The sequence below is a fragment of the Pararge aegeria genome, chromosome 27 (assembly GCF_905163445.1).
Source record: "Pararge aegeria chromosome 27, ilParAegt1.1, whole genome shotgun sequence".
Lineage (NCBI taxonomy): Eukaryota > Metazoa > Arthropoda > Insecta > Lepidoptera > Nymphalidae > Pararge > Pararge aegeria.
In genome coordinates this window covers 3073049-3098705 of record NC_053206.1, presented here as the reverse complement: position 1 = coordinate 3098705, position 25657 = coordinate 3073049, and the positions used below count along the sequence as shown (strand labels likewise).

Sequence of the window (25657 nt, the reverse complement as noted above, 5' to 3'; positions counted from 1 at the left end):
TAAGCAATATTATGTATTTTACGATGTTACCACCTTTAGTTTTAAACAACTTTTAACTTTCTCATTAATAAAGGTTCATGACATTTTTTTCTAACCAGAATTACAATCTAAATTAAATATTCAACACATATTAATAACTAGTTTTACACCGCGGTTTTATCCGCATTAACTAAGGGACGCTGAGTACAGCTGTATCTTGCAACCGATAAAACAGCTGCCAAACATAAAGATGTTTTCAATCGCACTGGTGCTGAATGTACAAATCTACATACAAACTGTTCAGCTTTACTATATTAAATACGGCTTCTTTCAATAACCGTGACTGAGATGTTCCCGAATAATGTAGCTAGGACCTTTAACCGCCCACTGTTGCACGCCTCATAAGCGAAGCGTTGAGGTTGTGCTCTACTCTCGACATTACAAAAAAAGCAGTTTTCTCGAAACTGAAATTGATTTTTTGTTATTTATGTTGCACTTACAGGTTAATTTGAGTACACTAATATCAAGTCAAATAATTTGTCAGGCACATAAAATACATTTCAATAACAATTTTTTTGTTTAACATAGTAAATAATAACATTAAACATAATCTTTTCTGGACGTCCGTGTATGGACGGGTGTATGTGGCATCAAAATTGGTCGAAAAAATTATCGTATCGGCATAATTTTTTTTTTAATTATCTAAAGTAACACACGACATAATTTCTTAGTTAATATGAGCGTTCAATTCACTGTCGTTAAATTTCCATGTAATTATTCTAGCTAATATTAATTGTAACTTTCAATGTGCAATCATTATGACATTCCCGTGTCTTGTTTACAAAAAATGAATAATAATTAATATGAAAAAAAAAAATTGTAATGAGCATTGAAAGTTTCAGTTAAAAAAAAATCAATTTTATTGTGAAAAAAATGAGATTATGAGGCGTGCACTTTTGGATTTTCCAAATTTTTTGAAACCTACAATCACGAAGAAATTGCGAATCGTAAATCACCTTCCCTGGACCTACTGCAATTCGACACTCACAGTCTAATAAATATGGCCGCCATAATAGAGCGGGGACCAGTTGAGCTTCGGCAGCGGTAGAAGCGACACGTAGTGGGTAAATTAGCTTTGTGTTTCAATACAGTGTTTACAATAAATTGCGTTCTACGTACTATTTTGTATGAATAAAACTATTTTAATTGCAACTATAGTGAGTGAGTACACTATACTGTTACACTTATAATTCCTTATCACAAATGATTGCAAATAATGTGCGGTCAACTGGCAGCATCACATATTAGTCGATAACGCTGGGTAAGCAACGTTGAACCAATTCTGTTAATGGATCGCGAAACTTTGGCGCCTCTGAATTTAATATACAGAGGCACTAATGAGGTGGGAGGGGCTTAGATAGGTAAGGTGGGGGTTAGAAAGGTATAAAAGGCGACACATTTGGCGAATTTTTTACTTAACAATTATTAATTAAAGTCAACATCTGAGGATGCTCCTTTTTCGGAGCGAAACGTGCGTAGAGGGTATATTGCCGAAGATTTGTTTGGTGTGGAGTATAAGGATTGAAGAAATTATAAATTACACCACACAGATTCTCCTGCGGAGTATAGCATATATGATAATAATATATCATGGATTTCCGCAAAGGCTTCTATCCAATATCCAAACTTTGGAAGGTTGAAAAAGGATGTGTGTTACACTAAATTTATAAAGTGGGTAAATAATTAAACTTTTGATAACTATAACTTCATATCTGCCAGATATTTATGTTCATTGAGTTGATGGGTATTTTGATATAAATACGACTGCATTATCGATGCACCTCAGTCCTACATGGACTCGAACGATGCAGAGGCACCGTCCGGTGTCTTAGTCGTTTATCATGTGGCATCCGTCAGTCTCAGCTCCTAAAACTAACAAGGAATAGTAATCGTTAATATCAAAGAAAATCGTTTAAATCGCGGAAAGTTAACCGGTTAACAGACATACAGACAGACAGACAAATTACACCTGTTACAGTTTTATTACAAGTATAGATGAATATATAGATGTTTTGAATAAATTGAATTGAAAGAATACGTTCGTGAATCTCGAAAAAATAATAATTTATGATCTTTATTAATAAGACTGTCTAAAAGTTATAGTATGTTGATTTTAGCAAGTAGTTATAGAATAGCATAGCTGATACTTTTTGAAGTTATACTTCTTTTGGCGCGTTAGAGAAAAATTATGAGAGTAAATTTACACGATGCGCGCGCACACCGTCACGAAAAACCGACACCCTGAAAGTTAGCTATGGTCGACAAATTTAGTTTTTCACAGTGTTTTGACAGTGTACCTACACTTTCAATTGTCAAAGTCTCAAATTTAAATGTGAGTTAAACTTTGTTGTACGGTAATGAGATAAGTAGATAATACGTTATAATAAAACTTTTAATGTACTAAAAACTAAATGTGGTTTTATAAACGAACAATAGAATAAGGTGAAAGAAGATGTTTATTGTCCGATAATAAGTCTATAGTATTCCAAATTTAATTATGTTTATTATGTCCATTTCTTTAATTATAAAAAAATATTTTTTTGTGATATTTAAATACCTTTTTCTACAAACGTAGAATAAGGCGAAAGATGAAATTATTGAAAAGATAGAATTTTTTTATCTCGCTACGCCAAAGGAGTATAACTTCTAACGCGTGTGCATAAGTACACACACTTTTTTTTTACTGTGTGTGTGTGTGTGTTATTCATTTATATTGTATTTTCACAGTTTGCGTGTGACTCAAAATGTGTGAATATGACACTAAAATATTCATAGTTTTAACGTGTCGTATTAACTTTTCTGGTAGCGGTGATAGCTCAGTGGGTGGACTTTACTTTCAGGGGACCTAGTTCGAATCTAACACACTTATTAGTCTCTCTTAATGGACTTCACACGCCTTTGAGAAGATTATAGAGAACTCTCAGGCATGCAGGTTTCCTCACGATGTTTTCCTTCACCGTTGAACAGTAGCGTGCATGGAGGGTATGCACAGGGTATGCAGATAATACAAAATGAAGAAAATCTCCAGTACGAGTTATAAAAACTTATGGATAGGCTTTGTAAGAGTTATAAATAGTCTACCCTAAAGTTTTTTTTTTACTTGTACTGGAAATTTTCTTCATTTTATATCATCTGCATAAAAAAAAATAATTCAAAATTCATTTATTTCAAGTAGGCCTAATATAAGCACTTTTGAAACGTCAAGTCTGTCTGTTTGTAGTGACTCTACCACCGGTTCGGAAGGCAGATTCTACCGAGAAGAAGCCGGCACTAGCTCAGCAGTTGCTCTTTTCCAACATCAACAATTTACATTTTAACATTCATTTTTCTATCTGCTGTGAGAGCTGAAAGCGGAGCCGGATGCTTCCACATACATACCCTGTGCGTACCCTCTATGCACGTCACTGCCGTTGAAGCAAGTGATATTTTTATTTGCTTGAAACGCACATAACTTAGAAAAGTTTGTTTTGCGTGGAGTCGAAGTCCTAACCGCTAAGCTATCACCGCTTTAGCTTGATTTATACAAAAAAAAAAACTTTTTAGTTGGTATAACGTTTAATATACAGTATGGAGGGTAGAGGTAAGGAGAGTCATCTTATATGGGAGAAAAGTTGAAAAAGTGTCCAGTGTATAACAGTTCAAAAATCCTCCACAATGGCGCTGGTGGATGCACAGGGTATGGTATGAATGTAGCAATCGTAGATGAATTGAAGTATGCCGAGTTAAAAAATTTAATGTCATTATCGACTAAAGTAGTTAATTATTGAGAATTTCAACAACTTACGTTGTACAAAATATTGTGGTAAATATAACCTTACTTCCTTGTATCTCCATACTTCCTTGTTTATTTTTCAAGCCTACTCTAACAATATTTGTATTTGGCGCTTCTTTTAAGAGTTACCCTGATGCAAATGTGGCGCCATCCTAATTTAATACATTTTGACGACACTTTTTCATATACACAGATGACTCTCCTTACCTCTACCCTCCATAATATACAGAATTTAGAAAATACAGAAGCAGTGTACACGAATAATTTTGAAGCGGCAAAAACAACTACACTTTGTATCCCCCTTGATGTCGTCGAGCCCTCGGGCTATTCTCATGGCCTCGCGCTCGCCCCACTCCCCCGTGACGCCGTAGCAACCCCTCAGGTGGTTCGGCAAGTGTCCACCCGATAAAGAAGACTGCCACTTCATTCGAGCAGTTGACAGTAATTATTTTACCTCTAATCTTCTAAAATGTTTACTATAAAATCGGGGAAAATGGAAAAAGTTTTTGAGCTAGCAACATTCCCCGGGTGTGAAGTTAGACGTGCGCAAGGAGTTTTCACTGTATTCGTACACAATGCATTGCATGCAATAATGAGGGTTCTGTATGTTCTTAAATCTGTGGTAATACCGGTTTTTTTGTACTGTAATTTTTTTTTTATTTTGTATATATAGAATGTTACATATATACGGCATATTTAAAGCTATTAATTATTTTAGTGTGCTTCTTATATAGGTAGATAGTAGGTGTTTTGCATTATTGTTTAGTGAATAAGGCTGTTTGATTATGGAATACATTTGTTATCTGTTATAATGACCATAGAGTATACACAAAGATAATTTTTTTTTCTCGTGGTGGAAAAGCTTTATGGCTACCTGCCTCTTGGGCAGGACAGAGGTAATGTTTACTCGTTTACGCAAACTAAATTACCTTCCCAGCGTCTACCAACCGCCCCAACCGATTGCCAGGGCTACTACGCTAAGGAGGAGGGGATCAGGGCCCCCCCCCCCCCCCCCAAGACAGTAGTGAATATTTAAGAAAATATTCCCTACTGTCGTACGAGGCGACTAAGGAAATATAAAGGAACTGGCAGTATAATTTCACATATAGCTTTGACTATGAATTTTTCCGCCACTATGTATTTTACTGTGGATGGTTTAATAATAATTTATTCTGTACCTTTTAAAAAATGATGCCCAGGTTCCAGTAATTATTACCAAGAGCAGTGGCGTGCACTTCATACATGCACAAAAGCACTGCCTACCCCTAAAATTTATATATAACTCGTATGAGAGGAAGACTTTTGCCGTTTTATGTATTTTTCCTGATGTATGCACACCCAGTGCACGCAATTGACCAACGTGCGCTTCATACATGCACAAAAGCACTGGCTACCCAAATTATTTTATGTATATATACCCTTTATACATACCCTGGCCCGAGACCCTGTGCACGCCACTGCCAACAGGTTAAATGTTTTCTCTTGTTTAAATCTGTTATCACATGAAATTTCTTCTGTAGCTCTAAATATTATGTGTAATCTTGATGAGATACTTTTTCGTTTTTATGTAACATTTTATTTATGTATTATCATTGATTTTTTTTCTTTTTCTGTATTCTTATATACTCATGATACCACACTTCATATTATCATATGAAATTTCTTCTGAAATACTTTCTCGTTTTTATGTATGATTTTATTTATGTAATCTCATTTAATATCTCTCTCTATCTCTTTTTCTGTAATCTTGTTTACTCTTCCTATCACACCTTATATTATCTGGGGTCTACTATCATCTTTTAAAGCAATTTGTTTAAACTGACAGTGTTAATCTGCATATACATTGTTTTTAAACTTCTATTTCATTTCCTTTAATTACAATAAATAAATATACTACGACAATACACACATCGCCATCTAGCCCCAAAGTAAGCGTAGCTTGTGTTATGGGTACTAACATGCCTGATGAATATTTTTTTTTAAGAATTATATACATAAATATGTACTTAGAAAATACATATAAACACCCAGCACTGAAAGACTTCAACAATACTTTTTCATAGAATAATTAACGCACACAATTTATTTAGTTGAATGTTAATGGCCTTTTTACGAAATATAATAACTCTATTATACATACACTCTGGCAAATACATGATTATTTATTAATTTTCTATGCCTTGCGTTCTAAAGATTAGTTTTTGTCATCATAAATTCAGAGATCGCACAGTGTATTGTAGAGTTATTGATGTTGATTTTTTTTTACTTTAACCGAATGAAAATTCATGAGATTTAAATATATATATATATCTCCTTCATGAAGCATTTTCGTCACTTGGGAGTTCTACTCTCACGGCGATCACAGTAAGCCCTCTGTAATATGTTTAAAAATATTCCGCAATACTCTTTTAATTATTTCTTTGAATCCAAATAAATATTTTCCGTAACCTTCAATTATTCAAAAATATTTTAAATACGCTCGCTAATATTTTTCTGTAATTATTGTAATATTTTTTAAGTATAAAACGACATAAAACTAATTATGTTGTTTTATAGTTTTTATAAAATGTTTGCTATAATCTCGCTAAATTGTTTTGTAATCTAATTCTATTGAATACAATTTGTAATTATTTATTATACTTCCTACACGTTTTCTGTAATCAAACGTCTTTGGTGTTTTAGCAAAATGGACCACAAACTAGTGCCATATCACGTTACAGGATGTTTGTTATATTTGAAATAAAACGAAACGATTTTTAATGATAACAACGTTTTTTATTTTTATATTCCGCCAAAATAATTCTTAATGTACACATCGATTTACTAATGGACGTTGTGGTCCCAAGGTGTTGGAGTGACGCTGCACTTGACAGCGCAGTGATGGTAGACAAGTAGGGCTAGCATGCGCACCGAGAGAAATGTCGACAAATTATCTCTTCAATCTCTATACAAATAAGATGAGAAACGGGTAGTGATTATTTTCTCGGGGCGCGTATGCTAGACCTACGAGTGGACAGACGACGTAAAACGTGTCGCAGGGAGTCGCTGGATACAAGCGACACTATAGCGAGTTGAAATCAACGTCTAGCAGAAGTCCCGTAGTTGAGATGATGATAATATAAATTAAAATAATTTAGTAATAACTATTAATACAAAAATATAATTAATCTTATGCCAATAATAATTTTAGTTTTTTTTTTAAATACATTTTTGTACGGATACACAATAATGAATACTAAAAATCTCTCGGCCTTTAGTTGTTTACAGTAAAACAAACGACTTTTGCTCTACGACTTTTTTTTAACTCGATAGTTTGTTAACTATTCAATATTGAATATTTTACAGTTACTCTACTTGTAACTACTCTGTAATGTAACATCGGCAACAGCGCGCGAACCACGACTCTATCGTGCGGTCACTGACCCGACTACGCGACGTTGTCCAATCCACGTTTTGGGTTCCACAGTGTAATGTCACTTTACAGGAATAACATGTTTTTTTTTGTATGAATTAAATTAATACTGAATTTCGAAAAGTATTAGAATAAAAGTTGTTAATTTTAATGATAGGAAATACAAGGCCGAGAGCTTTCTGGTATTTTTTACTAAACCTTGTATAGCTGGTTTTGTTTACGGGCACTGTTAATTGAAATGTATAAACGGTTATTATAACCAGACCACCTGTATATAGAATACTGGAATGTAGTACTGGAACCTTAGCACAAGATTTGCTCGCACGCAATCGAGGAGTCATTTTCGATAAACGCTATTCTTGATCATCCGAGAAGAGTGGATCTTATTTATATCGCGTTAATGCTCAAATTTGTTTAAAATACCTTAGGGGTTTTGGCAGAAAGTTTGTAAAATAAAACGATGGACATGGCATTGCTAATCAAACAAGTTTCCTAGGCATACATTTACCTTTCACCAATAAAAAAACCAAACTTGTCTATGGTTCTTGCACAAAGTGTAGTATTTTGTGTTTGTATTTTCATATTTTCCATTTTTAGTATGGATTTGAGGTCATTCAAAAAAACCGATTTTATAATTTTTCCATCTCTCAATTGTCAGTTTACGAGCCCCCCAAACTTTACAATCCGCCAAATCGGCGTCGTAACTTTAAACGGCGCCTAAGGTAGTTAAACATCACAATTAAGAGTTCGTGAAATGTTTTTTTTTTCTAGGAATCTCCTGAATCACTAGGCCTCCGATTAAGGCGATTTTACTTTCGAGTTTGATTTTCAAAAACGACTCCTCGATTGTAAGCATACGAAACTCGTACTAAAGCTACTGAAAACTATTAATTATACGGGATTATTAATAGTAGTCAGGAACCGGCGCACAAGCTATTTTGACGAAGTCTTCATAGCGGACAGTGCCATTGGTCGAGACGTTCGCCTCACGAAATATATTATCGATCTGAAACAGGTTATCAAAGTCAAAGTTAAAAATATCTTTATTCAAGTAGGCCCATGGATGACGTACATTTCATGAGAAATGTGTACACGGTAGTGAGATTAGTGAGATTATGGCGATAACCATATTCGTAAACTTAAAACTGAAGCTACGAGGGTTCCAAACGCGTCCTGGTCTAAGAAGAAGCCCACAACAAACTTAGCCAGGTTTTTTTTTTGTCATTTAAAATTGTTAGAACAGAGCAATAATTCACAACCAAGCTTTTTTATCGATTACGTAGTCCTTTATACTATAATAGGACTCTTCTATAAGCTTACGTTTAAAACAAACTTTTTAAGAGACATCTCCAAGATGTCAATTGGTAGTTTATTGTAAAATTGTATGCAATTTTCTTTTAAACGAATTATGAATTTTATGTAACCTAGTATATACCACTGTAAGTTTATTCTTACTTCTAATGTTCAAACTATTGAAGTCACATATTATCCATTATTATCGCGAACCGGAGTCTTCTGGTATCTATTATAACTTTATAGTCTGTGGCGAAATTTACCTTCGTAATATGGAGGATAGAGGTAAGGAGAGTCATCTGTGTATATGAAAAAGTGTCGTCAAAATGTATTAAATTAGGATGGCGCCACAATTGCATCAGGGTAACTCTTAAAAGAAGCGCCAAATATAAATATTGTTAGAGTAGGCTTGAAAAATAAACAAGGAAGTATGGAGATACAAGGAAGTAAGGTTATATTTACCACAATATTTTGTAGTTAGTTAATTATTGAGAATTTCAACAACTTACGTTAAGTTGTTGAAATTCTCAATAATTAACTACTTTAGTCGATAATGACATTAAATTTTTTAACTCGGCATACTTCAATTCATCTACGATTGCTACATTCATACCATACCCTGTGCATCCACCAGCGCCATTGTGGAGGATTTTTGAACTGTTATTTAGCGCATAAACTGGACACTTTTTCAACTTTTCTCCCATATAAGATGACTCTCCTTACCTCTACCCTCCATACTTCGTAAACTATGAAATAACAGCAGTTTCACGTTGTCTTAAAACACGGATAAAATGACGTTTTCTAAAAATCAAACCTAGCTACATCGAGTATCGGCCTCGTAACCCCCTGCAAATTAAATTTCATGAAAATAGCGGGAACTGTTTCCGTGATTCAGATAATACGACGTGTAACGGAATTACTAATTACTGTTGAAGGGTGCATGAGTATATTTATTTAGAAGCCCTGGCCCAAACCCTTCTAATTCTGGGAGGAAAACCCTGGGGAAAAATCTGGGGTGCCTTCTAGGCCGGAAATTACACATTTATTACAACGAGGTTATTATACAATTGATGAGTTTCTTAATGACAAGGTTGCTTGGAAGCATCCGGCTCCGCTTTCAGCTCTCACAAGATAGAAAAATGAATGTTAAAATGTAAAATGTAAATTGTTGATGTTGGAAAAGAGCAACTGCTGAGTTTCTTGCAGACTTCTTCTCGGTAGAATCCTTCCGAACTTCTGCCTTCCGAACCGGTGGTAGAGTCACTACACACGGACAGACTTGACGTTTCAAAAGTGCTTGTATTAGGCCTACTTGAAATAAATGAATTTTGAATTTTTGAATTTTGAAATGGGTTGTTTAGAATAACGATGAAATGTCGAGGAAATCCTGCCTTACACAAAGGGGTAGCGGTTATTAAAGTTACCTCACGAGAAGACAGTCCCTCTCCCCAATTCTGCAGCAGGATCCGTAGCTGCTTGGCTGGGATGATGCCCCTCTTTTCAGCATCGCCTGCTTTGAAGGCGTTCACTACCTATAACAAAATGTAGAACTCTGAACTTTCTGAACCTTTAATAAAATAATAAATATTAAATGCTTTTAATTCAGGCCAAATACCCATACGACAAAAATTAAAACAAAAAATACTGTTAAGATAAGCATATAAAGACTACGATAATATAACTCAAATAAAATTAAAATTGCAAAAAATATATTCAAGAATTTAACAACTAAATGGATATCAAACTACAATTACAAATTTCAAAAAAAAAAGCATAATTTTCTAAGGAATCATCATTGGATTTTTTTAATAAAACTCACTCATACAATACGTTACATACAATACAATACGTAATGTTTTTGTATGGCATCAATTGATACCGAATTTTGAAAAGTCTTAAAACAAAAGTTGTCAGTGTTAATGATATGAACTTCAAGACTTTCTACATGAACGTACTTTCAAAAATTTTAAAAATTTGGAAAAACCAAAAGTGCATGCACGCCTTATAGCGATCATTCACTTTGAAAAAAAAATCCTAAAACAAAAACTCAAGTTTTTTAAAATGAAATAACAAATAAAATTAATATCTTTATGTCTCACGCGATTTTGTGAGACGTAATTTACATAGCGCATGCGCGAATCTTGATCCACATACTCTTGCATATAGAAAAAATAGTTTTTGATAAATTATAATTAAACGACAGTACTTAGAACGCTAATATTAACTAGGAATCAGCACAGTGCATTACTTAATATAATAAAAAAAATAAAGATATAAGAAATAATTTTTTCGTCCAATTTCTCTGCCACATACACGGATCCGTAAACACATACACACGGACGTCCAAGAATGATTAGTTTTATTATTATTTACTATATTGAACAAGAATAATTGCTTATAAAATATATATCATATGTGCTAGACAGATTATTAACTTGATGTTAGTGCACTCATAATATCCTGTAAGTGTTATACTAATAAAAAAAACAACATTTAAGTTTTGAAAGACTGGGTTTTTTGACATGTCGAGAGTAGAGTATCACCTCACGCTCCGCATATGAGGCGTGCAATAGTAGCTTTGCTAATTGATTGTATGAAGAACCACATTCTAATTGAACAGTTAAAAACGTTAAACTTACTTCGTGAGGCAAGTTTTCGGCACGTGAATGTATGTGCATGACTTCTAGGAAATCTGCGAATGACATTTTGCCACCCTTTCCTTTTAGGTAACCTGCAAGAAGACTATATTATTTATGATCAACATTATCAAAACGCTAGCGGTACGACGCGACTTCGTCCGCGTTTAAGTCAACCGTAAAAATAAATAAATAAATATAAATACACTACGACAATACACACATCGCAATCTAGCCCCAAAGTAAGCGTAGCTTGTGTTATGGGTACTAAGATAGCTGTTCAATATTTTAATGGATATAATACACATAAATACTTAGAATATACATATAAACACCCAGACACTGAAAAACAATCATGTTCATCACACAAACATTTTCCAGTCGTGGGAATCGAACGAACGGCGAAGGACTCAGAGCGCTCACTGCTTCACCAGGGACGTCTTCAGTGAATGGACATTAAAAAAAAACCAATTTTACCAGTCAACTCCTGTATAGTAGGGCTCATGCCGAGGGATCTCATCACAACTGTCAGCTCATCCAGTGAGGTTATCTGGCCGGACCTCGCAAACAAGTAGAAACATTCTCTGAACTCTGTAATACAAATGAAATAAATAAATAAATAAATATACTCCAACAATACACACATCGCCATCTAGCCCCAAAGAAAGCGTAGCTTGTGTTATGGGTACTAAGATGACTGATATTTTTTTTAAGAATTACATATATACATAAATATGTACTTAGAAAATACATATAAACACCCAGCACTGAAAAACTTCAACAATACTTTTTCATAGAATAATTAACGCACACAATTTATTTAGTTGAATGTTAATGGCCTTTTTACGAAATATAATAACTCTATTAATATATATTTATCTCTATTATAAATATTATTATTACATAATAGACTAAGCAGCTTTCGCTGATGTGTCTATATCATTTCTTGCGCTCTTTGTCTTTTTGATGTTTATCCAGTCTATTCTTAAACTGATTCAGTGATTCTGCAGTCACTACATCTTCAGGCAAGGCATTCCACATTTGTATAACTCTATTGCTGATAAAGTGCTTGGAAGGATTAGACGATGCCTGCTGATATTCAAGTTTGCCCCTTAATCTGGGGTTACTCTTTAGTATCATCTTTTTATAAACCTTTAAAACAGGAATACAAAGCGCACAGTGCACTGATTTACCAAAAAAATATTTATCCACTACAAGTTAGCCCTTGACTGCAATCTCACCTGGTGGTAAGTTATGATGCGGTCTAAGATGGTAGCGGGCTAACCTGTTAGGGAGTATAGCAGTTATACTAAACCAATACTCCTTATCAATTTCTACGACATCGTACCGGAACGCTAAATCGCTTAGCGGCATGCCTTTGTAGGAATATATTAAACAAGATAGAATAAAGCAAAAGCAATAGAGACGCGACCTCTCGAATTTGGGCCAAATAACGGTATGCAATAAAAACCATTTCTTAAAGCATAGCTTACTTACAAATGAAGGATAATAATTGATTTATCAACAATATACATTTACAAAACTATATCCACGTAAATAAATATTTTTATCTTAACAACCATCCTAGAAATAGATAAGAAAACACATACCGTCGATATCTTGCTCTTTAAAATAACGTGCCTGAAACACATTACAATTAATTAGTATCACTAATCACATATCCGACATACATTTTTAAATTTACAATAACATGCCTCACCATAATCGTATGACGAAAAGGTGAAAATTAAATAAGTAAAAGTTTTTAAATTCAGTAAGAAAACAAAAGTTTTGTGGTACAATTACCACAGACTAAAATTCGAATTAATTAATATATATAGTAACAATCCACACGCACTATAGTATCACAGATTGAAGTTCATCTGTTGCCTATGTTCTCTTTGATAGGTAGATAGACTACTCGTCTCCCACACCCATCGTGAGGTCAATTTTGCTCTGTTGATAATTTTCATAGCTTTTTTGCTTATTCTGTGCTTTATATTTATGTTAGGCCTAAAACAACTACAATTCAGGACCGTTTATCAAAAAAAACAGAAAAATTAAAGAGCGAGAATCTATGGCATTAAGTAAGTTCAAAAAAAAACTGTGTCTTGTGTTTTTGGTCTAGAGCTGTCTACGGACCAATCAGCTGACTGACAACTGACGGATTGTAGACACGAATTGAAGGTCTTAATTTTCCACGGTGAAATTACCAAAAATTTAGTAAATTATTACATAAAACATCTTTCAAAGCTAGCTGTTCAACAATTGTATGCATTATAAACGTGTAAAAGTCTATAATGGTCATTGACGAACACAAATGGTAAGTTTATATCGAAACGAAATCTCGTAACAGACTCTTTTATAAAAATGTTTATAAATTATTACATTGTATTTTGTAAATCAATTGTTTGGTATGTAAATTATTTCATATATTGATTTTAATGTTGTTATCTAAGTAGGAAGTGATGTTTTTGCGTCACGTAAGTAATTTTATAGGTTAAAAATTATCAATTAAATTACATTATGTTTCGACACAAAAGCCCTTAACCCTTTTTAAATATGTAACGACGTTGCTCTTTTAGCAGAATCAGTTAGTTAGTAACGTAATTTAATAACGATATACAAAACATTGCCTTTCACGCAAGCCATAAAACATGTACTATCTCATAAGACTATTCATGTATTTGCGATCTTATGCTTAGCTTTAATTTTTTTTATACTTGCCTGTAGAGAAAAGGCAAAGGTATAACATAGGTAGCCAAAGGTAGGTAACCATACATCCATGACTTCAGTGTTTATAATTCATATATTTGATAGTAAGGCATAGGGCTATGTCTTAGTGTTTAATATTAAGCACATTTAATCTCAATGTAATAATCCCTATCGTTATTTCGTCGTATGGTTTAATCCCAGTCAGTGCATTAATATTAGGTTCAGATCTTTCTATATTTATCTTGTGCACAGCTGTGAGAATTTAATGTATATAATAATAAATTTTATTTGATGTCAAATGATGTAACATATTTGTGTTAAGACATGTCTTTAGTCTTGAATATTCATATCCAACCCCAAAAATTCAATCTATTAAAAATTAAAAATATTTATGGTTATAAAAGTTACTTGCTCTTTGCCTTGCAATTTTTTTTTTTTACAAGATTGGCTAGAGTTTGACAACTATCATGCCTGATGGAAACCAATGATGAGGTCTATGTTGGGGCTTGCCTAGAAAATGCCATTTCACTTTTGCCTCGAAGGCATTCAGGGTGTATGTCGCAGGCCAAATAGTTTTGATGAATTCTTGTGGTACTAAACACTGAATTAAAAACATACGGAAACTGTGTACACAATTTATATTGAAGCATCAAGAACCACTTCACTTTAGAATGGTTTTGTGAACAATCGGTTTGTCAGTTACCATTTAGCAGTTGACAATAATTATTTTGTGAGCTAGCAAGATTCCACGGGTGTAAAGTGAGATGTGCACCACTGTTTTCGGACACAATGCACTGCATACAATAATGGCTGAATGAAGATTCTATATGTTCTTAATTCTATGGTATTATATTAAAATATATTTTTTATTACATTTTATTGCAAAGTTGTTTGTAAAATATAATAGATACATTCATTCATCAATAGCCTGTAACAGTCCACTGCTGGCACAAAGTCCTCTTGCAACATTATGGTTTGCCAATACTCACCACCATAATACTCAAATTTCTACTGCTTTATATCACCTGTATGTAAAATCATGGTGCTAGTTATGTGATGCCCATAAAGATTTTACTTTGGCATGGCTGTTTCAGAGGGAGACTATCGCATTCAACATCTTTGGAGTTCTGATACATATTTGAGCGGTTATTTCTTTTAGTTACAGAGTTACATTGTGACGTACCAGGAACCATGGAAGAATTGGAGTCGATTCTTATAATATGTAACACATATTTGAAGTTATCAAAAATTACCTAAACCGTACAGTAGTGTTCTAGTCTTTTATCTATAGAATAGAGAATATTATTTTATTTATTTAATTTAATACAGTTTACATTATTAAAAATCAATTTATTTTATCATATTTATAATTCCATTGATATTGTATTTAATACAATATAAAAAAGAGAGCAATAAAATAGAAAACTAATATAATAAAAAGCAATGTTAGATTTTGAATCAGTATAAAAACCAAAGACATATAAGTGAAATAAACAGATAACAAAATAGTGTAACTAAAATATAGTGTAGGGACCTGTAGATGCTTCTAAACGTATGGAATACTCTAAAAGAAAAAGAGACAGAGAGAGAAATTGAAAAGGATAAGAAAGGAGATATTTCGAAGGAAGCTATGGCCGCGACAATGGTTGAGACGCCCCCTCCACAACTGATAACAACGATTGAATGGAGCATGATGGATAAAAGCAAATTCTTCCCCCTATATACATTGAGCAGTTTTACAGGTAAGTTATAAAAATTTTTACAGACTACTCACTCTATGTAAGACAACCCATTGGTGCAGTGGGCTCTCTGCTTTCTGAGTCCAAGGCTGTGGGTTCGATTCCCACAACTGGAAAATGTTTGTCTTATGAACATGAATGTTTTCCAGTGTCTTGGTGTTTCATTATATATTATAAGCAGGTATTTATGTATGTTATTCAAAAAGATATAGAAGCGTTGATAGCCCAGCGGGTACGGCCTCGACTACACTTTCGGGGGGCCGAGTTCGAATCCCAGCACGCACCGCACACACCTCTAACTTTCAAGTTATGAACAACGCTGAAGGAAAACATCGTCAGGAAACCTGCATACCTGAGAGTTCTCCATTATGTTCTCAAAGGTGCGTGAAGTCCACCAATCCGCACTAGACCAGCGTGGTGGGCTACGGCCTTAACCCCTTCTCATTGTGAGAGGAGAAACGTGCCCTGTAGTGGGCCGGCAATGGGTTGTTGTGATGATGATGATTCATAAAAATATTCATCAGTCATCTTAGTACCCATAACACAAGCTACGCTTACTTTGGGGCTAGATGGTGATGTGTGTATTGTCGTAGTATATTTATTACTCTATTTTAAAAGAACAGAGTTTATATAATTGTTTAACATTAAATAAATGTCAAAGTATCAGATATGAGCAGACCTATAGAAGAACTAAAGCTACGGGCTTAGCTCATCGAGTGGCAATCGGTCGGGCACATAGCTCAGGTGTAATTTTCAATTTATTTCTTATTAATTTTATAAATTTAAAATGCATATAAAAAATTTTTGGAACCGTCATGATTAGAACCTGTGACTCTCTGGCAATCGCGACCTAAGAGTTTTAACCGATTGAGCTACGGCTCTCCTACCGTCATACCCAAATTAGTATATGCCTTTTACATCAGTCTTATAGTCTAATATAAGTTCCGAAATATTTTAAATGCATTTTAAATTTACAAAATTGATAATTCCCCCAAAACACTAATAAAAAATATTAAAAAAAGCATTGTCTCTTCTCCTGTTTTCAACGTGTCCCATTGTAAAATGGACCTTTGAAAAATTTGATCGACTGCAATGTTTCCTACTAGATGGCGTTACAGTTATATGACTGATGTAAAAGGTATATATACTAATTTCAGCATCGACGGTAGGAGAGCCGTAGCGTAATTGGTGAAAGCGCTCAGGCCGCGATTGCCAGAGAGTCGCAGGTTCTAATCCTGTCGGTTCCGAAAATCTTCATATGCAATTTAAATTTATAAATTGATAATTCCTCAAAGTGTAGGTTATTTTGTGTTATCTGTATTATTTTATGTTTTGCGTGCAATAAAGTGTTTCTACTTATTGTTGGAGAAACGATAGACATTGCGGGTCCGAAGGTGCTGGAAATTGGAATGGCGACTCCGCACCCGTAAACGGTGTCAAATCATAAACTAAAGCTACTGTAGTCTTAATACAAAATTTACACTCTGTGTGTCTTGTCAGAGACAACGTTTAAACTGGCTCTCTGTATGCGCTAATCCTTATTTAAAATTCCACAGTACGCTGCGCACTCTACCCGCTGACGTTGATAAAAACTCAAATACAGATACAAAGGAAAAAGGAAGCGTATAAAGGTGTCTCTGACGCGATCACAAAGATATACGCGAGCGAAGGAGTGTCTGGACTTTACCGAGGATTCTGGCTGTCGAGTGTAAGTATTTTAAGTTGGAGGAATTTGATTGAATTTTCACGAGCAGGTGACAAAAATTATATCCACCGATTATGTCCCAAGCAGAACGGCGCGGCACAGCATGTGAAGGAGACAATTATATCCCCGGGAAAACGATATCCATTTATCTTCTCCCACAGCTTTATCAACTCTCAGAGCACTAACACACAAGTTTAAATAATATCCAAATATAATGCGCTTTAATAAACGGGGGTAAACTTGTTTGTTTGTTTGTTTTAAGTCTTTATTGCACACACACATTTTATATAAACTAAACACAAACACATACACAAGAAACTTAAAAAAAAAAAAAATAGAGCGTGCAAAGGCGGTCTTATCTCTTCCAGACAACCTTTGACGTTAGGAAAAAAAACGAACGGTGCAGCAATTTCAGTTAAAAAAAAATATATTTATATATATACAAAATAATTTTAATAAACTACTTACTCATAAATTCTAATACTACATACAGACTTCTCCAATTCCTAAAATCTGCTAAAGCACGGGAACATGAAATAGTAGTAGTTCCCCCCCCCCCCCCCCCCCCCCCCCCCACCCCGTTCTATAGTATACGTATATGTTATTTTGATATTATTTCCACTTGTGCGTTTTCTGAGAGTTGTTAAAGCTGTGGGAGAAGAAACATTTTATCCTTTCATTCAACGCAAACATTCTAATTTTTTATTTACGACAACCCTATTGAAGTTAAAAGACCAACACGCGCATAGTACGTACGCTACGCGGCGCGTACCTACTAGAGTGACAGTGACAGTTACATAATTTTAATTTAGCATGTGATGGCCGTATCTGATTGCTTTAAGTAAGAACTCAACCAATCGACGTCCACTGTTGGACATAGGTCTGTTGTAGGGAGTTCCACAATACACGGTCCTAGGCCGCTTGCCTCCAGCGGCTCCCAGTGACTCGCCTGATGTCATCTGTCCACCTCGTTGGGGGCCGACCTACGCTGCGCTTACCGGTGCGGGGTCGCCATTCCAGCACCTTAAGACCCCAACGTCCATCGGTTCTCCGAGCTATGTGCCCCGCCCATTCCCACTTCAGCTTCGGGAGAAAAGGGATATAATATTATTATTGTTATTATGAAAATTAAGCTTAATTTGCTTATACTCCGCGAGAATCAGAAGAATTTGTACGGTGTAGTTTGTAATTTCCCCAATCTTTATACTCCACACCAAACAGATCAGAGACACAGAGTGGAGGCGACACTGCTTTCTTATTCTACAGCTTTGGGTTCGATTCCCAAACCTGGAAATTGTTTTTGTGATGAACATGAATGTTTTTCAATGTCCGGTGTTACGGTTCTAGTTAGTGTATATTAAAAGATGGAACACGTAATCACAAATTTATTTAGGGTAACAAGGTCAGCGGTCGTGGGTGAAAGGGCCCGTCAATTAGTTCGCTTCCAAATTCTGCAGTGGGCGAGTACTGCCCTTGTAGCCGTTGATTGCGTGGCCCAGTAGGAACAGGCGAAGGCGAGGTGGTCTTCAGCTGCACCAGGAGACGGCACGTTGACGGTGACGTCGACAACCACAGGGAGTCGAACCCGAAGCGAGGCAGGCGAAGACGAGGTGGTCTTCAGCTGCACCCGGAGATCGGCGTCGGAGGTGACGTCGACAACAACAGGGAGTCGAACCCGGAACTTGAAACTTGAAACTTGAGACTTGAGACTTGAGGCGAGGCAGGCGAAGACGAGGTGGTCTTCAGCTGCACCCGGAGATCGGCGTCGGAGGTGACGTCGACAACAGTAGAGAGTCGAACCCGGAACTTGGGTTTGAACTCGAACTTGAAGCGAGGAACTCGAAACTCGAACCCTGGAATTTTCGTCCAGCGTGTGAAAAATAATTCCGCTTCAACTAGTCTGATTGCGAACACGTGGCTCAGCTAAGCGGCAAGCACTGCGCAAGATGGCGGATGCGTTGTTCACAATCAGACGGAGTTTACATTATGAGAGCGTGAGAAGCATTAAAATAAAACAAAAGACATTAAGACTAATATTAATTAAAAGATAGCAAATAGCAAAAGGTACGTGAGGTTATTAGCAAAATACAGAGAACTACTATAGTATGAGAATCTGGGAATTTATCAAAATAGGGACTTAATTATAAAAAAAAATAGGAATTAAAACATTTAGATGAAATTTTAACAAAGAATATGCAAGGATTAAGCCAAATATGATCGATTGCATGGGTCAATGTGCGAGAACAAAGAACAAAGGCAACGAGCGTAATGGCCGACCCGCATGCGTGTAATTTACCTAATTAAAAGATATTCTAACGTCTAAACTTTAAGGAATCGTTCAACACTTACCCGATACACGGGGTTTAGATAGCTCGAGGGTAAGTATCCTTAAGGTCTAAGGCAAAAAAACAGCAATCAGGTGAGAGTCGTAAAAAAATGCGGCGGCCGCACAGCGGCCGCGCGGCGTCCAGTCTCAGGTAGAAATTCTGGGCGACTGACGAGCCGTGCGAAGTTAGAAAGCCGCGAGCGCGGTTGGTCCCCGCGCACCGCTCCCCTCGCGCCGGGATACCAGTTTCGCGACATTTCGGAAGATTGCCCGCGCGCAAATTCCAACAATATTATTTTATAAAATTTATGTAACGTAATTAAATAGACATTTATTACGTTACACCGGGTGTTTATCTGTATAGTTTAAGTATGTATGTGTATTATATTCATAAAAATATTCATCAGTCATCTTAGTACCCACAACACAAGCTACGATTACTTTGGGGCTAGATGGCGATGTGTTGACTATCGTAATATATATAATATATATATATATGTATATATATATTTTAATAGGTGATGGTTTTCCACCTACCTCAGGTGGGACCGTCAATTATAACTATTAAAAAAATAACATTTTCTTTCAGTTTCAAATAATATCAGGAGTTTTCTACATTTCAACGTACGAAGGAGTGAGACATGAGCTTGGAAAATACGATGTCAGTCCGCGAATGAAGGTAATATATATATTTTTATAATCCCACTTCTGATGTAGCCAAAAGTCGCTTAGTTTACGTTTTATGGCGCAAATCAGGTTGAGAGGCGACCTTCATGGCGCAGCGGTTGTTTATATGTGGTAAGTTCCGGATTTGATCCCCAGTAGGGGAGTAATTCGGTAATTTTCCAATTCTGAAGTTTCTCTATCTGTCAGTTGCCTGTACGTTCTCGGCTTATTAGTATATTGGCACTTATGTTGAAATACAAGAGTTTTTTTAGTATCCCATGACCAGCCCACTACAGAGCACGGGTCTCCCCCCACAATGAGAAGGGGTTAACCGTAGTCCAAAACGCTGGCCCATTGGAGATTGGTGGACTCCGACACCTTCGAGAACATTCTTTAGGACTCAAGCATGCAGGTTTCCGCACGATGTTTTCCTTCACCGTTGAAACAAGTGAATCGATTTTTGATGATTTTTAAAATTAAAAAAAAGGTTCTGAGCGACCTTTTAAAAATTTTTTTTTGAGCTGTCCTTTGGAGACAGCTCATAAAACATCGAAAACCGATATTTTTTCACGTGAGACAAAAAAAAAATTGTCGTTGATTTTGCGCCACCCTAATATATACATATATATATATATATACCCTAATATATATTTTTTTTAGTCTCACGTGAAAAAATATCGGTTTTCGATTGCTTTATGAGCTTTTTTATAAATTTAAAATGCATATAAAACCTGCGACTCTCCGGCAATCGCGGCCTGAGCGCTTTCACCAATTAAGCTACGGCTCTCCTACCGTCGATGCCGAAATTAGTATATGCCTTTCACACCAGTCTTATGAGCTGTCTCCAAAGGACATATATATATATATCTTATTAGTTCTGCTTTGTCCCCAGTCGTTTATTGGTGGGGGCTGCGCGTCTATAGTGGGTCAAACTGTGATAGTTCCCTTCGACGTGCTGAGTCAGCATCTGATGGTACTCGGTCTGGTGAAGGGGTCTAGCAGCTGTGGTACCAAAAATATTGTGAGTAAATTTTTTTATTTATTTATTTATTAGCTTCTTTGGCACTATCCCGTTCTCTTGCTGTAAGTCCTATCCACAAAGGCTGCCTGTAAGAGATTGCTTGGAGCAATAAGGCCGCCTTTGCATGTCTACATTGTGTACTGTATACTCTATACTGTTCCTTTTCCTGTATGTTATACGTGCGATAAAGAATGTTAGCGAGAAATACTATACCTATTTCATAACAATAAAATGTTATATGAAATTTTAAGGGTTCCACATTCATTTATCAAACTACATACACAAATAAAAAATAACAGTCGCTGCAAGCAGTGGCGTGCACTTGGTTTCTTACCTGGGTATGCATACAGCAGTAAGTTGCATAAAACTGCAAATAATCTCCTCCTATACGAGTTATAAATAAATTTTAGGGTATGCAGTGCTTTTGTGCATGTATGAAGTGCACGCCACTGGCTGCAAGATCCAGAATCGCTGCCACTGTAAAGTTTTTCTTCTTCTTCTTTTCAAGGGAAACTAATAGTACTATTGCACTTAAAAGTAATGCCGTATTTTTATATCCCATAAATCAATGATGTGGAAACTTCATTGGTTTATGTGATATAAAAATACACTTAGTTATACATATACGACTCCACGCTCCACTCCAAGCTATACTCCAAGCTTACCCCTTTACTGAAATCTCACCTTTTATATTATGAGAATTAAGCTTAATTTGCTGTACTCTGTGAACAGCAGGAGAATCTGTATGGTGTTATTTTCTTGAATTACTTATTACAGTCTAGTATATTGCACTGCAAGTTTATTTTTGCTTCCAATGTTCAAATTATTTCAGTCACATTTTCTCTTAAATTTTGCTATATTTTTGTAAACATAAATTAAATTTTCAAATATATATTGGCTAAAAACTGTCATTATCTTAACATCTTTAAATTTATCTCTCAATGACTCTCTCGGACCCATTTTATAGATCGCAAGAACAGCCGTCTTCTGAAGCACGAAAATAGTGCCAATATCGGCAACATTACCCCATAGTAAATTCCATATGACATGCTGAGGGCGCGTTTGGAACCCTCGTATCTTTAGTTTTAAGTTGACGAATTTATTTATCGCCATCAACACACTCCTATGTCATATTTTACATGTAATGCAAGCATCAAAAGTGCCATCTATGTGCCTATTTGAATGAAGAAATATTTGACTTTGACTTTGATTGTTCCATAATTTGCAAGTGCGCGGTAGAAATGATGGCTCTTTGTCCAACGCAGGTAATGAACCCGCTCGGGCTGGATCTGGCCCAGCGTCGGTCGAAGGCGGCGTTGGCGCGCGAGGTGGCGGCCCGCGTGTACCGGCTGCACGGCGCGTTGGGCTACTACCGCGGGTACGCGGCTTCGCTTGCGGCCTACGTGCCCAACTCCGCGCTGTGGTGGGCCCTCTACACCGCCTACCAAGGTAACTAATTTTTTTTTTTTTTTATAAATATACTATGACAATACAAACATAAATTTTATAAATTTAAAATGCATATAAAAACGTTGCAGTTTCGATCTACCTTTTCAAAGGTCCATATTACAATGAGACATGTTTGAAACAAGAGATGACACATTGCTTTTTTATAGTACGTTTCCTACTAGCTGACGCTACAGTCGCTATAAGACTGACTGAAAGGCATATACTAATTTCGGCATCGACGGTAGGAGAGCCGTAGCTTAATTGGAGAAAGCGCTCAGGCCGCGATTGAGAGAGTCGCAGGTTCAAATCCTGTCGGTTCCGAAAATTTTTATATGCATTTTAAATTTATAAAATCGATAATACCTCAAAGTGTAGGTAAAAACACTAATAAGAATTATAAATTACAAACATCACCATCTAGCCTCAAAGTAAGTGTAGCGATTAAAGATGATTTTACTCCGGCTAGAATAAACTCTTTATTAGGGTTCCGCGAGAAGTGGTTAATGCGGATATTAAAAGAAGTATAAATTTTATATAATAAAGTGGTGTTAAGAGCAGTTGGTGTTTATTTTTTATACTGCTTGAGATCTGTGTGAAGTATAAAGATTAAAGAATATTTTTTATAAGCTTCACGTGTATGTGTTTCTGTCTGTGGCATCGTATTTTTTTCGTTCGATAGGTGAATTAGTCGGGAGTGGTCTTAGTTTGTCTATGTTTGATGAAAATCTGGCCGCCAAGATTGCCGCCGCCACAAATTGGCGGGTTACATATTTTTTTTAATATGAGTATCAAATTAAAGGGCTTGACTTGTAGAATACTATCCATTATGACAAATTTCAAATACACGATGGCCGCCACCAGAAAATGGTGAATTCAATTTTTTTTCACGAGCTCCCTCAATACTTTGAATACCCAATTCAAAGTCAAAGTTCAATAATTCTTTATTTAAATAAGCGAATAGATGGCACTTTTGATGCGTACATTACATGTAAATTATGACATAGAAGTGAGTTGATGGCGATAACTAAATTCGTCAACTCAAAACTAAAACTACGACGGTTTCCAAACTCGTCCTGGTTTATGAAATTATATAATTAAAAGTATTAAATGAAAGGACTTGACTAGTTGAATAATGTACCCTTACAATACATTGAAAATCGGGGGGTTCTAAGATTTTAAATTTGACAATTATTTTCCGTTCGCAGATGAACTGCTGAAGATATCGCCAGTGTGGATCTCTCATCTACTCATACAGTGTGTAGCGGGCACGCTGGGCGGGTTCACGACCACCATACTCACAAACCCGCTTGACATTGTGCGGGCGAGGTTACAGGTAATTTTGTCCTTCTAGCACTTTAAAATTATACCTTTGCCTTATATTATACCTTTGCTCATTTTAAATTAAAAAAAAGTCAAACTCTTGTCTATGGTCAATTATAACTTATTTACAGAGAGAAAATATCCTGATCCTATTAATTATTTTTTCAAAATTCCGTTTCCTTTTTTAAAAACATGGTTTTTTTTCTATACGTGCAATAAAGACTTTTCTATCTAAGTTTATAATAGACTAATGCTAAATGATCGTATACTTTTACGAAATATTGCATTTCCCGAAGGTCGCTTACAAGTGTGATACCAACTGAAATAAATGAAATAGATCTAAAATATTTTTGACTTGGTGTCAAGTGAAACTAAATATATAATACATTTATTTACCTTTTGCTTTGTTTAATTTTTTTTCTAAACGTGCAATAATGTCTTCTATTTTTTATCTTTTTCTATCCATGTATCTAAGTTTATAGATCTTTGTCCAGCAGTGATGCTGATGTATACTCAAATAAAAGTTTTATTATCGCTCTCGTATTTCCAGGTTGAAGGCGTCGGGTCAATGCGTCAAGTCTTTAAGGAGTTATGGCGCGAAGAAGGTCTTATAGGGCTGTACGCGAAGGGTTTATCAGCGAGGCTCGTTCAGTCAGCTTGCTTCTCCTTCTGCATCATATTGGGATACGAGAGCATCAAGCGTGTCAGTGTTAGCGACGAGTACCGCGCCCGTGTGCGCTGGTGAATAAAAAAAAACAGCCAAATGCTTGTTTTCTTTTGCCCCCATCCCCTTATATTATTAAAAAGCTCTATACTTGATTACCTTTGCGCAAAACGACAATAAATTGAAAAGGCAATGTCGTGTCTATGCTCAATTATTTTGTAGACATAGTCTGTGTAATGAAACTGCTAGGGATGTCTCCAAAATAAATAGTTAATAGTAGTGTTGCGCGTCTTTCTGCGCTAAGAGAGCATAGTGTGTCAGTTTTAGCAATGAGTACAGCGCCCGTGTGCGCTGTTGAATTAACAACACAGCCAAATGCTCGTTTACTTTTTTCCCCATCCCCTAATATTATTTAAAGCTGTATACTTCATTACCTTTGCGCAAAACGCCAACACATTAAAAATGAAAATGCTAGCCACAGATAATTTTTTTTTATTTGATTAAAGCAAAAGTTTGATATGGATGAGCGCGAAGGGTCGATTCCGCGAGGCCGTTCCAGCCTGTTTCATGTTCTTTATCACTGGGGCTAGGAAAGGCTATTAAAGCGTTGAGCGTAGAGAACATACAATAAAATTATTTTTAGTACTAGAGCTTTTTTTTGACGGCCGATTGGCGCAGTGGACAGCTTGCTTTCTGAGTCCAAGGCCGTGGGTTTGATTCCCAAAACTGGAAAATAATGTTTGTGTGATGAGCATTAATATTTTTCAGTGTCTGGGCGTTATCTGTATAAGTACTTATGTATATCTATATATATATATATAAAAGAAAGTTGTGTTAGTTACACCATTTATAACTCAAGAACGGCTGGACCAATTTTTATGATATTTGATTTTTTGGATT

The 25657-nt window shown here is 35.7% G+C and overlaps 2 protein-coding genes across 2 annotated transcripts; one reads left to right on the top strand and one right to left on the bottom strand.

Annotated features, from left to right (window-relative positions):
* Positions 1 to 6570: 6570 nt before the first annotated feature.
* LOC120635788 (calmodulin-like protein 4) lies at positions 6571 to 12998 on the bottom strand. The gene is made up of 6 exons (XM_039906947.1): positions 12873 to 12998; positions 12763 to 12793; positions 11630 to 11743; positions 11156 to 11247; positions 9941 to 10048; positions 6571 to 8229 (listed from the first exon to the last, which is right to left on the bottom strand). The coding sequence occupies exons 1-6, from the start codon at positions 12873 to 12875 to the stop codon at positions 8128 to 8130; spliced, it is 450 nt and encodes a 149-aa protein (XP_039762881.1). The 5' UTR covers positions 12876 to 12998; the 3' UTR covers positions 6571 to 8127.
* Positions 12999 to 13306: 308 nt separating this feature from the next.
* On the top strand, positions 13307 to 24857 carry LOC120635806 (solute carrier family 25 member 44). The gene is made up of 8 exons (XM_039906968.1): positions 13307 to 13475; positions 15027 to 15609; positions 17163 to 17314; positions 20227 to 20316; positions 21196 to 21324; positions 22590 to 22773; positions 23979 to 24106; positions 24644 to 24857. The coding sequence occupies exons 2-8, from the start codon at positions 15408 to 15410 to the stop codon at positions 24836 to 24838; spliced, it is 1080 nt and encodes a 359-aa protein (XP_039762902.1). The 5' UTR covers positions 13307 to 13475; positions 15027 to 15407; the 3' UTR covers positions 24839 to 24857.
* The last annotated feature ends 800 nt before the right edge of the window (positions 24858 to 25657 follow it).

What these genes read in the sequence shown, in the direction of transcription:
- LOC120635788 (XM_039906947.1), bottom strand. An exon ending in CCGAAAACTTGCCTCACGAA is followed by an intron (nt 10,049 to 11,155) that starts GTAAGTTTAACG and finishes ATTTTGTTATAG; the next exon opens with GTAGTGAACGCCTTCAAAGC. An exon ending in AGGGACTGTCTTCTCGTGAG is followed by an intron (nt 8,230 to 9,940) that starts GTAACTTTAATA and finishes AACCTGTTTCAG; the next exon opens with ATCGATAATATATTTCGTGA.
- LOC120635806 (XM_039906968.1), top strand. Translation starts at nt 15,408, where the DNA reads ATGCTTCTAAACGTATGGAATACTCTAAAAGAAAAAGAGACAGAGAGA. An exon ending in GAGGATTCTGGCTGTCGAGT is followed by an intron (nt 17,315 to 20,226) that starts GTAAGTATTTTA and finishes ATTTTCTTTCAG; the next exon opens with TTTCAAATAATATCAGGAGT. An exon ending in CCTCTACACCGCCTACCAAG is followed by an intron (nt 22,774 to 23,978) that starts GTAACTAATTTT and finishes TTCCGTTCGCAG; the next exon opens with ATGAACTGCTGAAGATATCG.